We start from the raw sequence: 18,071 nt of genomic DNA, 5'->3' as shown, positions 1-18,071 counted from the left end.
ATGGGAATATAATTAGAAGAGAGTTACAAATGACGGTGAAACGTTGTCGCTAATTATTTTGGGCTGAAGCATTGCTCACTTTGTCGTTAATTAGGGTTGATGCTTCTTTATTTTGAATCAGAGTCATTGTGCTCCTAATGCTGTATTGTAAAATACCAGAGTATACCAAGAAATACCAAGATCTCAATTATTTGTTTCACAATTAATCATCAGCTAAAACGTTGTGAATGTGACAGCTCAATCATCATCATGCAGCTACTGTCAAAAAGGATCAACTGTGCGGTAAAAGCACACAATCTGTAAAACCAGAATCATTTCTAATCTTACTAATAAACTAATTCATTTTTGAGATGTGGTAAAAATCAATGATCAGTATATTCTGGGCCTGAATGATACTTTTGGAACTGACCCGGGAGAATGACTAATGGCAGGAGAAGGCCATGTTTTTACAAGGAAACTCCAGACAAGTGTATAGCTGTAGAAGAAAGGACTTTCAAATCTGATTTAATCAGATTTGCTGGAACCTAAATACAATTTTTGCTAGTGAAATAAGCTGCACATGAAATATGAGCCTGGCTCTACTGGCCATAGAAATGTCTTTGCTCCCATTTACTGAGAGCAGTCATATTCCTTATGAAGCATTTTGAGTTACTCATGCATTTCTGCTGAGCGCGCAGTTGCTGTCAGTTTAAGTCTGTGAAGATTAAAGCAGAAGTTGGACATTGAATTTGGACCAGGAGTAAACGGCTGACAGGACGGTGACGGGATACACTGGAAGACCTGATTTTTTATCGAGTAAGAACTTTGTTGTATTCTCTCATGTACCTCGAATATGACTGTCTTTGACTGTCAACTGCGACCTCGTTCATTTACATGTGAAATTTTGTTTCCGAATATGCATGTGGGCGAAATTAAACCGAGGAAATTGCACTTATCATCCACCTCTTCACCATGTTCTCCCAATACGATACTTGGAGGTTGGTGGTTACATAAAGAAGCTGAGAAATAACAGCACAAAGGGAGCAAGCCTGTCTGATCGGTGGCTGGTGTACAAATCCCACCAGGGGCTTTTTTTGATACTACCACAGTAACAAGCATTGTCGTAATCTCTTTAGGGACTCAAATCATTTCACAATTTGTCACGATAAAAAGGGATGAATGAAGGACTAGATCAGTGTCCGCAGCTCGTACAGAGGTGTCTCTGCTGATGATGTGCTTTCCCATCTGCCTTTGTTCATTTACACCTGCATCTGATGTTATTGGACTGAACTGGCGGGGGAGTGGGAGGACGGCGATAACCAGAGCCATTTATGGAACCACAAAGACAGCGTTGATTGACTTGTTTGCCTTTTCGTGTTTACTGATGCCGCCTGTTAAGTGACCTCACTTCAAAGTTCACCTCATAAGAGATTCAGATATTCCTTTTCTTATTGCAAATATGTGCAACAGTGGTTTAATCAACTAAAGATTTTGGTTGATAAGACCCCCCCCTTCCTCCTGCAGTACCTCGGCCAACCCCCTAGAGGGCACTTACCTCCTGTTGAAGAGACCATCAAAGTCAAAGACATTTTGGGAAAGTTAGGACATTTTGCTGGTCCTCATTTCTTCACAGACTTGTTTGATGGTTGGAAGAATGTTTTAGTGAAATGGTTAGAATAATGTTAAGGTTATGTAGGTACTTGATTGGGGGCAAGGGAATAGCCGTGCAAACATTTCTACCATCACAGCTTTTCTCTCTGCCCCGACCCTTTCCACGTACCGGAGAATGACCAAAGGCACCAGGTGGTATTTGTAACACATCTATCTAACACAGCTATCATGGTGAAAACATGTGTTAATGCATGGCAGTTATTTGAGCTGACCGCAGTCATTTTGCATAACACTTTCTTCTCCTTTTGCACTGGTGATTCTGTTGGTGTGTTATGCTGATGTCTGTGTATGTTTGTGTACTGGACACTTGAATTTAGCCCAGGGCATGAATAAAGTATTTATCTATTCTTTTCTATTCTATTCTGTTTTCCATTTCCCTGTATAAAGAGCCTGATGAAACCCATCAGATATGGGATATAACACGTCACTGTATAGCCACGTTTCACTAGCGCTCTTTTGAAGACATTATCTTGTCGCATCCACTTTTCATTTCATTTCATTTCATTTCATTTCATTTCATGGCACCGAGAGGAGATTTAGAGTTGTGTATTTCAAGGTGCTTGCCAACAAAATGCAGCTGTCTTGTACGGTTGAAAAATACTGCAATACTACAAAGATTTGCCAAACACACCTTAGTGAAATTCACACTTATTTGTATTACAGTTAATCATCAACTAAAATGTTTTGACAGATGCATCATCAACATGCTGCTACAATTAAGAAGGAAATTTGATTCTGGCCAATAAACTTAATATCATAGCTACTCTCTTGATGTATTGGATTTCTCTCTCCTGTTGCACGTCGGGGCTCCCTCCTCTATTTTTACTTTTATGTTGACCATTTAATCATTTATAGTTGGTTTTGATATTTAACCACACAAATGCTTTATTTTATATAGGGACTTTGTTCTCTGCATTTGACGTAGTCAACAGCTCAACAACTACAGGGGATGAAATGGGTTGTGGGTTGCACAGTTAGCAGAGTAACTCTGGCTGTGTTAGACTGCTTACCATTTATGCCTAGTGTCCATACAGTCGTGATGTGAAGATTCACATGATTTACTGCAGCAACATGAATATGTAATGGACTCTTCTGCAACCTTCTGGTTATTGCAGAAATGTTCAGATTACCAGAAAGTATTGTTTCATCCCTCTCAGACTATGACTGCCTTGATGCAATCTGCATGTGTGCACAAATATTTATGGTTTATTTTACAGTAAATGTGCATATTAAGGGCTGTTACTATAAAAGGTTTACAATGATCATTTCCTAGTTTGTGAACTTAAGTGTAACTAAGTGCAGCTAAGCTACTGTGACCAAGTAATTTCCCTCATGTGTCATTGAAGTCTGTCTAAGTCTAAGTATAATGTAAGCGCTTGACACCACTACCACCACCACAGCCACCACCACAGCTACCAACATGCCGACGCTGGTGTCAAGCTCTCTCTGTGTAAAAAAACAATGAGGGAGCTTGACACTGGCATCAGCATGTTGTCCTTTGTTTATTTTCAACTCTCCTTCATTATTTTCTCACCTCCCGTGGCATTCTCCCACCTCCTGTGCGTGCTCTGCCTTTTATTTTTTTCATCGGGCTCTGCAGTCTTAAACAGCAGGCCGTATGCTTTCTCACATTTTGGATTTTAATTGCAGCAGGATCACGTTACGCGCTGGTGAAAGTTTATTTGGGGTAAATATCAAACAGGAAACCTGCAGAAGCATGCAGTGTGTGATTGTTTGTAATTGCACTCAGGCGGTTCTCATCCCATATGTCACCGTCCCTGATGGACTACCTTGTCTTTCTAGCCTGTATATCCTATTTAACCGATTGCATTCTGGGTAATGGGAAGTCCTAGAGTTCCAACCATCCGTCAGTTGTGACACTGCACATAGACTAATAGGAACTCCCTCACACACACACACACACATATATGCACTCACGTTTTCAGCCATAAACAACCTGTCAGAGTCAGAGTCAGCCTTTTCCAGGCTGAGGCTTGGGCGTGACGGATGGATTTTATGGGTACCTTCACAGATTTTTCTCTTCCCCTGTTCTCAGGATAGGCATCAGTGGACCGCTTCCTTGGTGTGGTCCTTAATAACAGAATATCTGACAGGTAATATGCTGGCCAACTCAGATTAGATCCTCCAGTGGCAGTGGTGAGTTCCAAGATGATCTAAAGATCTAAAAGTGCTGAATGAATAGGTTAACACTGAGGTTAACATCTGTCTGCCTCGTATTTCAGTCTTACAGTGGTGCAGTCCTTTCTTATAAGTTATAGTCGTGGAATTTCAGGGTGAGACAAATTCTATAATGCCTTTTTTTTTGTGTGTGTTTAGTTGGCTACACTTTTCAATTAGCATCCTTTTAATGCCCTCTTTTAGTGCCCTCTTAAAATAAGATTCTGGAAAGTTGCAGTGGTTGCAGTACAGGGTATATTTATTATAATAGACTTTTTCACGTCAGGCTACACGTGTTAAGATTAAACATGTCGCATAAACAACTAGTTCAGATGCTATCATAAAACAGCACCAATTTCATACTGGCATACATTATTGATGGCTTTCTAAGGCTATCAGCAGGTGGTTTGTCATCCATATTCATTCTGTTTTGATACTCAAAATGTTATCACTAAGTGGAGCCAGCTGGCACAAAGATTAATCTTGCTTAATTGGAAAGGGATAACAGCACCAACACACGCAAGCCTAATGAAGAATGAAGGAACGAGAAGCACCGTGATCTGGCAACTTTTGTAGATTACGTCTGCAATTTAAAAACGTTAATAAAAATACATATAAGTGTTAATGTGTACATGCAAGGTTGTACTCAGTTCAGATCTTTTCCGTGTATTGCATGGCATGGTATGATGTCTACTACTGTATTTATGTTCATTTATTATAGAAATTTCAGATGTGTCGGCCATTTTTAACATGAGATTAAAACTTTCCTCGTAGACTGATTACTTTTATTTTTAGAGCATGATATCACACTGCTTCTTGTTGAAATGTAATTACCAGCTCATATATTATCAATTAATAATTCAGCACCATTTGTCTGACATAGGCCCTGTACTGACATAGGAAACCATTGATCATGAATGTGTAATGAACATTAAACAGACTGATGGTGAAAACGCGGAAACGGAATAATTCATGCCTCTACTCATCACGGCGAATATGTGTGAAAGAGAGGAGCCTTTATCAGCGCCAAGACCACCCTTCAGTCTGGAACAAGCACATTTATGTTATTAAAAAGCTTTGATCAAGGTAGCGTTTCAGGTGGTTTTGGAAGTCTGAAGTTATGCTCAACGCCTCGATGTTTTAGACGGTCATCATTTACTTTGCCAGGTTATGGCCTATTAATGTCAACATAAGTTCTAGCGGCCTCAGAGAACCAAACATTTCATTGTGTGTCTGGCCTTCACCGTGTGTGTACTAATGGCCCTGCACCTCTACTTTGTTTGTGAAGTGAGATACAGTTGTGAGTTAGTACCAAGAGCACAAGTGGAAGTACTGTAGTAGTGCTTTTATCAGTGGAACGACCACTTCAGTGCGTGAGTGTGTTTTTGTGAAAACCTGTCACGTTAACTGCACAAATGAGCACTCAAGCACAGAGTTCGTCTCCTTTCACAGGTTCTTCCCTCTATGTGTGAAATAAAAAAAGATCAACAGTAATTGCTCAGGCTTCTGCTTGCGCTTGGACTTTCTCTTACTCCCAGAGCAGTACCGGCATTTAAACGGATCTAGTACCGCCTGCCCCGTATGTCTGATGGAACCGATAGTTTTTGAAGTTGACTGTGTGTTATTTACAAAGCCTCTCATAGATCTGTAAAAAAAAACAAAAACGCCCCAAATTCTTTTTTTTTAAAATGAAACAGTGTGTGGCCATAAATCTCACTATCGATTGAGTAAAGCCAATGAAGAGAAACAAAAGCTGTTACAAAACCGTAGATTCACAATTTTGCCCCTGGAGGTAAATGAAATCCAGCACTACTCATTATAGTTTGGTGTTATGTGGTAAATGATGTTATTTAATACAGTCGAACATGTGCGTCGATAGGTATTCTTTCTTAAATTAGACGTTCTGTTTCTTCCAAGTTGATGTGGCAAATATTATTTTTGTGTTATGAAGAGGAGGCTGCAGCCATATTTGTTTAAGTGATCATGCAATCGACAGGTGTGTGATTATTTGATTAATCCTTTGGTTCAATAAATAATATTGTTTATAATAAAAATGTGCCGAGAATTTATTGACCTAATGGTGCTATTTATATAGTTAAGGCATAATTAGGCTTTCAGTATTCAGCTGTTAATTACTGCAGATAATATGAGTGTGATTTACTTCAATAGCTAGTGCAGACTGTGTTCTGACATGCATTTATATTCTACAACTTAAAGTGTCACATTGAAAATAGAAATCTGCGTTTTCTTCTCTGAGGCCTTATCTGAAACGTAACAAATAGGAAGCAACAATGACTCCCAACAAACTGTAATTGTCTGAATGCTTACGCAGCTTTTTCTTTTTTAGGTCGGACTACGCCAGGATCTTTTCTTTTGAAACACTCGCACAGAGCTTTTGTACTGCTGCCGTTGTCAGTTTCCGTTTTACAAAGTTTGACAATCAGACTCTGGTTCTTGGCTAATTTTCAGAATGCCTGGTGGCTGGATCCAGCATAAGTGAGAGCGAAGCCTAAGCAGGCAATTCATGCAAATGGACCTTCCTCACTGACATAATCAATCGCAGTGTCGCATCTTTCCAGCCTGAGTTAACAGTGTGCCAGATGATGGTGTGAGAATAAATAATGCAGAGTTCTCCATCATTTCTTTCACGATGATGTTGCAAATCGCATTTCCATTGCACTGTGAGGGAAATCATGCTGAAGAGTGAGCCGGCTGCCGCATGATAATGTGAGAATATGTCAAGGCCATAACTTTCTCTTAAGTACCTACAGCAAGAAATCAACCGTACATTAGTGAGGAGAGACTTAATAAAGTAATTTAATTGAGAGCTGCGGGGAAGTGGAAGAAAGTAAAGGAGCATTGGTAGATTACGAGAGAACAGATGTTGCTGTATAAAAGATGAAAAGACAGACAGGAAAGCAGAGAGAGCAGAAACTGAATATGCTTTTCAAGATCAGACCAGATTTGGCATATAAATTGCAAACCAAATTTACTGTATTTTCCTGCAAGTAAAAGCAACTGCAGATTGTAGACACTGACAATATTGTTGGGAAATGATTCAGTACTAAATAGGGATGGCTCATACTCGTCTATATACACCCACTGGCCACCACCTGTTGAATTGTTTGTTAACACAAATAGCTAATCAGCCAATCACATGGCTGCCATCCAATGCATTTAGGCATGTAGAGGTGATCAAGACAACTTGCTGAAGTTCAAACCGAGCATCAGAGTGATGGAAGATTGAAGATGGAACAAAGGGAATATAAGTGACTTTGAACGTGGTGTGGTTGTTGGTGCCAGACGGGCTGGTCTGAGTACTTCAGAAACTGCTGATCTACTGGGATTTTCACGCACAAACCATCTCTAGGGTTTACAGAGAATGGCCCGAAAAAGAGAAAATATCCAGTGAGCGGCTGTTGTGTGGACGGAAATGCCTTGTTAATGTGAGAGGTCAGAGGAGAATGGGCAGACTGGTTGGAGACGATAGAAAGTGTTTTAGTGGCACAATTTGGGCCCCTTAGAACAAACTGAGCATGGTTTAAATGCCACAGTCTACCTGAGCATTGTTGCTGACCATGTCCATCCCTTTATGACCACAGTGTACCATCTTCTGACGGCTACTTCCAGCAGGAGAATGCACCATGTCACAAAGCTCATATCATCTCAAACTGGTTGCTTGAACATGACAATGAGTTAACTGTACTCCAACGGCCTCCACAGTAACCAGATCTCAATCCAATAGAGCATCTTTGGTATGTGGTGGAACAGGAGATTTGAATCATTGATGTACAGTTGACAAATCTGCAGCAACTGTGTGATGCTATCATGTCAATATGGACTGAAATCTCTAAGGAACGTTTCCTACACATTGTTGAAAGTATGCCACGAAGAGTTAAGGCAGTTCTGAAGGCAAAAGGGGTTCCAACTTTTTGCAATGTGTACCTAATAAAGTGGCTGGTGTGTGTACAATCAGCCGCAACATTAAAACCACTGAGAGGAGAACATGAATAAGACTGACCATCTTGTGATCATTTAATGTTTTGCTGAGAAACTTTTGGACCTGGGATTCATGTGGATGTAACATAGACATGTATAACCCACTTAGACCTTGTTGACAAAATGATCGTCTTTCTGCCTAAAATATGGTGCCATGACAGGTGCCATGATAACCAAGTAATCAGCTTGACCAGTGGATATGACCAGCTGATGTTTGTCAAGTATGTATTGACAGTTTGGAGTATTGTAACTATTCTTGAACTTGAAAGATGTTATAGGACTTATCCCATTGCCTGAAGAAAATAAGAAACGGTTCCACAAATGACAGCAAGAGAGGAAGTAAATGAAATCAGAGGTGTGTAATGATGATTTAGGCAGCGGGAAGCCTCACTTGGTATTATGTTGACTGTGAAAATGTACGAGGTGACATTAGCTGTGGAAGGCACTTCAGTTTGCTTCACCAAACAGTCATAGATTTACCCTTCAAACTTCACCCTACGGCTGATGCTGCACTCTGGACTAGATGGTGAAACTGAGCATTAAAAACCCATTTTGTTCTTTTTGGCCATATGCTTGAACTGTGATTGAAGGGTGTGACTCAGGAGTGGAGGATTGGTAATTTGTGTCTCAATCAGTCGTAGTTTAAATCATTTTTTTTTTGTTTTGAATGTTTGTTAGCTATTATAATAAATTGTCATTTAAAGGTGATAGATTTAAGTTTTATTAATGCAGGTTTTTCTTTACATTTGAACTGCTTTTAAGCCTTTTGTTGCTGCATGCTGAGGTGTCTGGCATGGCAGTCTCTCTTCCTGGCAAACAGACACAGGGAGCAGTATCTTGATGGGCACCGTCCATTAGGGGTTCAGAGGAGATAAATGTGGGGTTGATTATGGTCTGAGTCGCCTGTCAGGAAGATGGAGAGCGTCTACCAAAAAGAAGTCTATCACAGGCTTTTAGATGTCTCTGTCCTCCACACCCAAGACAAATTTACCTGATGTGTACAGCAGATGGATCCTCCAGTAGATTCTGTTAGGCTGTTTTGTGGTTGGTTTGGATAAGATCGTACAGAATGGATAAATTAACAGCTTGATGTGAAGAACACATTATCTGCTTTTGGCCCTTCTTGTCCCTCTATCCAGTCCTCCTGGGTGAACTTGTGTAGGTGATGTCTGTCTGACCAGGAAATACCTTTATATATATATACTTTATAACAGAAGTGGATGTAGCCCCCATGTCATTATCAAATTGTTTGTGGATTCCCATTTTGAATCCTTAAATTTGGCATTTTAGCTATTGCCATTGTTGTATTTTAGTGTGATAAATTAACATATTGTGATCACAGCTTGGAACTAGAGAAGAGGACACTCTGCTCACTCATATGGTAGCAAATTGTCAATCACAAGGTAGCTACACCCCAAACAAATAAAAACAATACATTTTATTTATATGGCACTTTGCAAGAACTCAAAGACACTTTACAGACACAAGATAAAAACAGAAGAATACATTGAATAAGGTGTTGTGATGGAGGGCTTTGTGGGTGTGGACGAGGATCTTGAAGGTTGTTCTCTGTTTAACAGGGAGCTAGTGGAGATGTTGGAGGGTGGGGGTTATGTGGTAACGAGAACAGATGTGGGTGAGGGAACGGTTGGCGGAGTTTTGAATGATCTGGAGTTTATTAAAGAGTTTGGAGGGTAAACCATAGAAACCATGGATTTATGTATAGTTGAATATCATCAGCATAACAGTAGAAATACTCTACTCTACTACTGTTTTATTGGTTTGCTATGAATTTTGCTAACTGCTGAAAATTAACATCTAGTGACCGAGACATGAACTAATTTGTAAAATGTTAGCGTTTTACTCTTTATATTTTTTCTTGTGACAATTTCACTCCCTGCTGGGCAATAGTAAGAATACAGGCACGTCAGGTTCACCAGCCACCTTATAGGTGCACCTTGTTAATATCCAGTTGAGCCCGTTTTGTCCTCAGAAATGCCTTCATTCTCCTAGCATAGCTTCAACAAGGTTCTGGAAACATTGCTTGGAGAAATTGGTTCATGATGACATGATAGCATCACACAGTTGGTGTGAAGAGGTGATTTGATATACCAGAGGGTTTTAACTTTGTGACATGGCACATTGTCCATTATTAGCCATCAGAAGATGGGTACACTGTGGTCTTAAAGGAATGGTAATTGTCAGCGCAAATATGCAGGTAGGTACTAAGTCAGGTACAAAAGGGCACAAAGTGTGCCAAAAGAATATTCCCCCACAGCATTACGCCTCCAACCTGAACTGTTGAAACAGGAGGATGGAGCCATGCCTTCATGGTGTTTATACAAAATTCTGATGCTGCTATCTGAATGTAGCAGGAGAAATCGAGACTCATCAGACCATCATGTTTTTCCAATCTTTTGTTGTCCAATTTTGGTGTGCCCTTGTTTCCTCTTCTTAGCTGACAGGAGTGAAACTCATACTAATCTCCTGCTGCCGTACCTCATCTTCATCAAGATTGGACATGTTCGGAGATGCTTTCCTGCATATTTCAGTTGTAACAAGTGGTTATTTTGAGTTGCCTTTCCATTAGCTCAAAACAGTGTGGCCATTCAACTCTAACCTCGGGCATCAACACAGCATTTTCGCCTCGATAACTCAGCGTGTGACATATCGCCCTCTTAACCCAACACTTCCATTTCATTGCCTCCTGCCTGCAAGGTGGACAAATGCCCCTGATGCGCCAATCTATTAAACATACCCTCTTATACCCCATCTGGTTTTAAGCATTCATGTCAGTGACTCTTCAATCTTCTGGAGTCTATTGATCACACAATACCTATAGCTTATTGACCTATCCACACCGCGGCCCTCATGTGGGACAAACAATCACTCCTCTCTTTATGGGCTGCGAAGTCTTTTAAAAATGTCAGACGGTGGTGGTTCATTTACAAGAAAGCCCCTCTGCGATCACGACTGTGCACTGTACGCACACTCACTCATATTCAGCCATCACCCACCTACAGCACAAGGCTTTTCTCTATTTCATTCTTTTCCGCCTTTGTGTGTTTATGGCCCCATAAAGCTGCCTCTGTGCGATGCAGAGAGCCAGAGTCAGTGATGTGTGTCTGGAGAATATTGACCCGCCGGGACACAGATAGACAGAGAGAAGAAGAGAGAGTTCCTGCGCTTTTAAGAAATCAGTTGCTTTTGGTGTGGTTTTAGGTGGTTCATTAAGGTATCAGCTCAAGTTCTCAGCACAGGGTGTGTCACTCTTTATTTATTTACTTTTTTAAATGAGGAAATAGATTTTTTTTTTATCTTATTTCATGTTTGTCTTCACAAAATTCATCTGTTTCACTGCATGATATTGCCACCTTAGACATTTCCGCCTGTTTCTATTTTCTCCTCTATTCCGTTGCTGAAGCTACCCCGCTGTGATATGTGAAGGGCAAAAGTGCTTAGAAGGATATACACACATATATATACTGGATGTGTGAGTGTGTCAGCACAAGGGTATTTGAGGTTTATTAAAATGTGAAGAAATCAACGTCTTTTCCCTGCAGACCAACATTCGTGCTTATTTTTCTGCTTTCACTGGCAGCTGAAATCAGCAGTTTTTGATTCAGTTGTTTTTTCTGTTGTTTTTTAATTTTGTGAATTCTAATTAAATGTGATTGAATATAACGTACTTTAGGATACTATGCAAACTATTATCTTAATAACCAAAAAAAAAAAAAAAAGACTTGCTGACAGGCCGTCTTTACGGCCTCTAATAAGCACCAGGTAATATGTTAGTCAGATATTAACAGTTATTTCTAGCCAGTGATGGGGCAACACTGTATCTTGACCTGATGATGTGTACACAAACACTGAGAGCTCAGGCTTCCGTCGACTATCAACACCTTCTTGTCTGGATAACAGGGGAATACCTTAAACATATGTTTGAGGTACGTGTCTGGTGGTGATATATATCCCATGGTGTAAACATTTCTTTACGTATTGATTGAAAGCAGCAGCATATGCACTATGTGCAGCCATGAATGAGAACTGTGTGATAAATCAATTCCCTTCCCTCCCTTTATGTTGGCTTGGTTATCACAGAGTGGATGATTGAATGACACTGATTTGAATACAAATAAACAGTCACACCAAGATACAGTTCCACTGGAAGCTAATGCTCAACATCTGTAACAGTTTAATTACAATAGATATTATTCATTCTATTCATTATAGAGGCCAATCCCATGTTCTCCCTACATAGACTCTTTTTATTTAGTTATTTTAAAGTGCTTTTATGCCTTTATTTTTGCTAGGTAGTAGTGGATAGAGGCGGGATGTCGTGCAGCCAGCCATTTAACTGCTGCAATATAGATGCAATAAATGTGAGTACAGAAGAGACCAACCTAATAAATGTGCAGTATGAACAGTCAGGAGAGAGCGAGGCAAAGGGGGACTTTGAATCGCCAGAAGGACGAACAACCAGGTTCATTAGACGTATCGACAACAGAAGAATCCTAGCAGGATGAAATGAAATCCACTGGCACTGCTGGATACTAAAGATGGAGAGAGATAGGACAGAATTAGAGCTTCAAATTGCATCTGTAGTTTTTCAAAAGGCAGCAAAGCTTTAGATCTAGTAATATGACTAGTGTGAGCATTACTAAGTTAAACTTTAAACAAAGTATTAACATAGATGTAGTACAGTTGAACATAAAGGCAGATTGCAGCGCATATAGTCGCCTTAATGTAAATAATTTCAAGCATTTACTTGTTTATTCAAATTCCATAACATCCAAATGTTACTTATGTTGTTGCTTAAAAGCAAGTATCACACTGACTGATGTCACTTACAGTGTTTATATCACTCCAATTTGAAACATTTCCATTTCTCTGCCCCATACTGTGAACAAAGAAGTACAACAGTCAGATAAAATAATCATAAATAAAATACACTAAACTCCCCGCCCTGTGATTAGTGTACATTTTATTTATGTTCTCTGAATGTGGATGTGAACAGGCTGCCAAGCGAGCAAAATACCCAGATTATTTCCTGCACAAACTCGACCCTGAATACAAACACCATATTCCACAGTCTTTTCATTGTTATTCAGGAGCAGTAAACATTTGAACTGTGGAAGGAAATCCGCTTGTAATTCACGGTGACCTTTACTTGCTGGGATGATTTAAATTTCTTTTCCTTCATAGGCTTTTATATTATTCTTATTGACTCTCTGCTCTGGTTTTATTGATTTTTTTCCTTCTGTCTGGTTTCTATCTTAGGTCTTCTTGTTTCCATTTATTCTGTAATGTTTATGAATCAGGATAAAAATAGACAGGAGGATCAGTCATATTTAACCGGACAATGAAATGTTTGTGCTTTCAGTTGATTTTTTAACTGTATTTATTTATTTTTTATTGTAGATCCAGGCATTTTTTTCTTTATCTCATAGTGTATCTGAAAGCATTATAAAACCAAACAACTAAATCAAATTTCAGGCCTTAGGAGAGCACAAAAGTAAATCAATGCCTCCACCTACTGGTCACATAATGGCACTGCGTGGGTCAACATTAAATATGGTGAAAAAAAAAATAAAATACAACGAGTCACATGGCATGCCTGATACGCTCTTAAAGGAGCATGTGTGTTTTTGTATTTCAGGGTTTAAAATTTGAAGCATGGACAAGTTGTTATAAAATAAGTACGGAATAAATTGTTATCATATATACCATGATTTCTTTTTTTTTAAATCCATGATCTAATATTGTTTTTCTGTGTCTGTGTTTTCCCCTCAGGGACCAGTGACCCATATGTGAAGTTTAAGATTGCAGGGAAGGAGGTGTTCAGGAGCAAGACCATCCACAAGAACCTCAACCCAGTGTGGGATGAGCGAGTAAGCCTCCTGGTGGAAACCCTGAAGGACCCACTGTATGTCAAGGTATGACAAATGCTGTCCCGTTGTCATTCAAAATGCTCTTTCATTTTGGATGAACGTTCAGTCTGTTTCGTACACGATGTTTCTCCGTATGCTGTATGTTTCTGTTCTACACAAGTTATGGCAAGTTGATGTGAAAACAGCGTCAAACAACACAAGGTGCCCTATGTATTCTCTTTGTAGGTCTTCGATTATGACTTTGGATTTCAGGATGATTTCATGGGATCAGCGTACCTCTACCTGGAGTCACTGGAACACCATAGGTCTCGTTTACCTTCATTCTTTATAAAAGCTTTCTCCTTTTCTTTGCAGTGACACCTTTCACACACTCGATCCCTTGCTTCCCCGTTAACTAAAGGTCTGAAATCGACACACAGTTGACTTATTGACCTGTGTTTGTTGTATCAAACACCAAAACAAATTGTTTCCATGTGTGAACATAGATGGCAATTAAGACAATTCATATTCTGAGTTGCTTCCATGCACATTTTCTTGTTTTTGCTGCAGCTCTTTTGATCAAATAAAGTCTAAGGCTTCTCTCTAGTGGCCGTCTCTGGAAGTTTTCTTCTTGGCCTCATGAAGCTTCATAGTAAATTGACATTTTAACATGTCAAAGGTGAAGCAAATCATCAATGGCTGTGTACCAGTGAGCCATGTTAGCTAAAAATACATAGAACGCACACCACTTTTTTTATGCTATTATGATTCAAAAAATATCCCCTGAGAATAAGCTGCATGACATTGTACATATTTAGAGTGTGAATGAAACACCGATCATTTACATTAACTTGACAAATGTCTTTCATATAATTTACATTATTTATTTATTATTATATTATTTGTTTGCTAACCTGGCCTTTTTTCACATTTAGAATGTTGGATAAGCTAGCTATAGGCCTTACTGTAGCAGGAAAACCACTTTATTGTTTAAAACATTCATGATTCCCCGATCAGGCATAACATTATGACCACCTTCCTAATATTGTGTACGTCTCCCTTGTGCCTCCAAAACAGTTGTGGCTGATCAGAGAATAGACATGGACCTTCTGAGGGTGTCCTGTGGTGTCTGGAAACATGATGCTGTTAGTGGGTCCTATGGGTCGAGGGGAGGGGGCCTCTGTAGGTCAGGCTTGTGCCAGTGCATCCCACAGATACTTGATCAGTTTGGGATCTAGTGAAATTAGAGGACAGGTCTGGTCTGGGTGGGTGCATGTTTAAGTAACATCCACAGGAATGCTAGGTCCAAAAGTTTCCCAGCAGAACGTTGTATTGTCACGACATGGTCAGTGTTATTTACTTCTCCTGTCAGTGGTCATAATGTTACGCTTGATCGGTCTGTTCAAGTGTGTCATTAGGTAATGGGCGTGACAGTTATCCCAACCAAATAGATTTTCACAGGTGATATTTTGATGTGGTTGATTGCAGGAGCTGTAGCAAGTGTAGCTGAGACAGTTGTAGGAGCTTTGGTATCTTACATGCTGGGTCACTGTCCAAAACTCTATAATGAAGCCCTATTTAAAAAGTCTAAATTGACTTCAGCCATCATTTTATTACTAGTGACGTGACATATCGAAGTGTCTTTCATCTGAATATCCTATTAAGTGATGCTAGGTGTACACACCTGCGTGGGTGTTGCATGTCTTATTTATTTATTTTCTTTGTGTGTTGTTCATATGTGCAGCAGTCATGTCACCACTTACTGTACATATTTCTCCGTGGTAACGGCTTACTCTGCCTCCCTGTAGTACCTTGGATGTGACACTGGACCTGAGGGACCCACAAAACCCCGAACACAACCTGGGCAGCCTGGAACTAGCTGTCACTTTGTCACCGAAGGAAGGAGACGTGAGAGATGCTGTAAGAAATGTACATGAGCTTTTATTCATGTCTCTATATTCCTGTGATTACTACATAAGCCAAAGATACAAGAGACATGTAAAGTTGAGTCACCCATAACTTATTTTCAGTAATAAACAAAGTAGATTTAACAAAAGTTTGACACAGTTAAGTGTGTCTCCATACATCAGAGACCCAGGCTAACTGTGCTCAAAAGGAATGTGCTGGCTTCACTGAGCCTCACTAACTGGAAACTCTTCAACTCAGCAAATACATATGCATAAACACAAGTGTAATTAATATGTTGTGCAGAAAGACGTACGTGTTCAAAGAGCACTGGATCCTCTTTCCTAATTATGTTGGCTCGTGCCTCCGCGGACGTGCTCGATGTTTCCGAGTTGCATTTATTTCTGTTCAATTATTTGTTTGGTTAATTGGACCCCTGCACGCTCGATTCGGAACAAGGCAGAGTCATGGGGGAAATATTTTATTCCTTTTGATCTGACGTCTTAATTCTGCTGCTTATTTAGTGCTGCAGTTCACAGAGTCCACAATTGACAGAACAAATAAACCTCTATTTAGGTTAAGCAACATTTTTCTCCAACTGAGAAAAAACATTAGTACAAGGTTATACTGGTGCGTTCTCTCTGTTGCCATCTACTGGTGTGGGAGGGTAAGATAAAATATATAAATAACCTTAATATAGTTTTAAAAATAAAACCGATTTTACTGCGTCACCAGTGTTTCTGTATATGTTGATCTGTTTCATATGCTGCTAGTTTTCGACAGTGAGCTTCAGTATGACATGGGGGAATTGTTTATATTCCTCTATGTACTTGTGAACTCTTCTCTTATGTAATGGTTCATTTTCTGTTTGAATTGAAGCTCAGATTTGTGTCACCAAAATAAGTAGCGTTTTTTTCTGAATAGTTTGAGACTATCAACAGAATTTACTGCATGTTAATTAGTTCATTAGTTTTCTGTTTAAGGAGATTCTCCATTATTGGACCCAAATAAAGTAAAATATAACTAAACCAAATAAGTACCATTAGATGTCAAGTGTAATAATAAATGTACAAAAGGCACAGGCTGGATCTACTACACACACACTGTGCATGTTTATGTGTCTATGCATGTCTGCAAATACTTTTTAACACCTTATGACGAGTAACCTTACTGGATTGAGCGCTTATACACCCCCTGCTGAAATAACCTGCATGATGACGACTGTCCCCTTCTCCCTATCTAACACCCCCCTCACCAGCCAAGATCTAACGTCTGAACTTCACGCACCCCACGCCCTTTAACCTCTGACCCTTCAGCTTTAAGGGGAGATAGTGGGGGGCGCTCTGTAACCGCTTTGTCTCATTTACAGACCATGCTTTTGAGAAGGAACTGGAAACGATCTAGTAAGGTAAACTAAAACAGCATGTAACTCCCCCAAACCTCCGACTGTACTGTAACCCCACTACCGACCGCAATGCACTTCACCTCTCCTTCTTCACTGGTGTCCCGGTCTATGGATGGAGTCTCCCTGGCCCTTTTCCCTTCCTCCCTCATTTTTTCTTTCTCCCACAGTGACATTGGCAGTTTCTTTTTCCTTATCAGTTCTCATTGCCATCAGCTTATTTTCCACAAGCTGCAATATACTACCGGCTGTTTGCATCACCTAAGGGGATGTAAGCTCTTTTTTTTTTTCTTTTTGGAATGCAAGTGCAATGTAGGGTTAAAGGTTAATTATACTGTAAAGGTAAAGGCAGCTCATGATCGCATAAATTCACATCAAGGATGGAAGGAATGCAACAACTATTTCTGGTTTCCCTTCACTCTTAGCTTCGCTCTTAGCATCACTGTGAACCGTCTATTCTAGGTGTTCATGCTAAAATTGGTTGATGAGACTATCTGGCCAGTGTGTCGCTGAGTAATGCTCCTTTACTTTATTTATGTCACAACTGACACTGACACTCACTTACAGGGCTACAAGCGTGACCCATGCTTCTTCCACCTTTGATCTGCAGTGCATTGCAGCTACTTTGTGAGAAAATCAAGCACTTGATTTGCATTCAGGGGTTTTAAAGGAGTCCTGTACGGCTGTGAAATGCAAAAAAAAACAAATATCTGTCTGAACACTTTTACACCCCTTCATATTATTTTGAGTTCCCGTCTTGCCACGCACTGCAAGAGACTGCTATCTGTTGATATCATTTTTTCTTTTTTCTTTTGTGATTCTTGCTGGCTGTCGGGCTGAACAGTAAGCATGCTGGTCGAAGGCTCTGCTTCTTCTTATTGGCTCGTGCATGAAGCGCCCACCTTGTTTTTTTCGTTGTTGTTGTTGTCGTCGTTGTTTTTAGCCAAATACAGCAATATCAAGACAATTTTGTGCTCAAAATTGGGTTTCTTCGCAGACTCGTTTTTGCTCATGCTTCACTTCCAATCAGTTCTCGCTGAGAAGGAAACGGGCTGTATCTGGAAATC

The 18,071-nt window shown here is 39.9% G+C and overlaps 1 protein-coding gene across 10 annotated transcripts in view; it reads left to right on the top strand.

The window, feature by feature from the left end:
• The window catches only part of mctp1a (multiple C2 domains, transmembrane 1a), a 124,463-nt gene that overhangs the window by 46,173 nt on the left and 60,219 nt on the right, over window positions 1-18,071 (top strand). For 5 of the 10 annotated variants that reach the window (XR_007113210.1, XM_047590835.1, XM_047590831.1 and 2 more), the window contains exons 3-6: window positions 13,621-13,763; window positions 13,944-14,023; window positions 15,506-15,626; window positions 16,972-17,010. Coding sequence is in view for 9 of the 10 variants with exons in the window: in XM_047590835.1 (XP_047446791.1) it covers window positions 13,621-13,763; window positions 13,944-14,023; window positions 15,506-15,626; window positions 16,972-17,010 (383 nt within the window). In the remaining variant the exon portion in view is untranslated. The remainder of the gene's footprint in view (window positions 1-13,620; window positions 13,764-13,943; window positions 14,024-15,505; window positions 15,627-16,971; window positions 17,011-18,071) is intronic. The other 5 variants (XM_047590836.1, XM_047590832.1, XM_047590837.1 and 2 more) reach the window with 3 other exon arrangements.

Source organism: Mugil cephalus, chromosome 8, assembly GCF_022458985.1.
Source record: "Mugil cephalus isolate CIBA_MC_2020 chromosome 8, CIBA_Mcephalus_1.1, whole genome shotgun sequence".
In the NCBI taxonomy this organism is placed as follows: domain Eukaryota; kingdom Metazoa; phylum Chordata; class Actinopteri; order Mugiliformes; family Mugilidae; genus Mugil; species Mugil cephalus.
The sequence above is the reverse complement of the archived record's forward strand: the minus strand, read 5'-3'. Positions and strand labels throughout refer to the sequence as shown.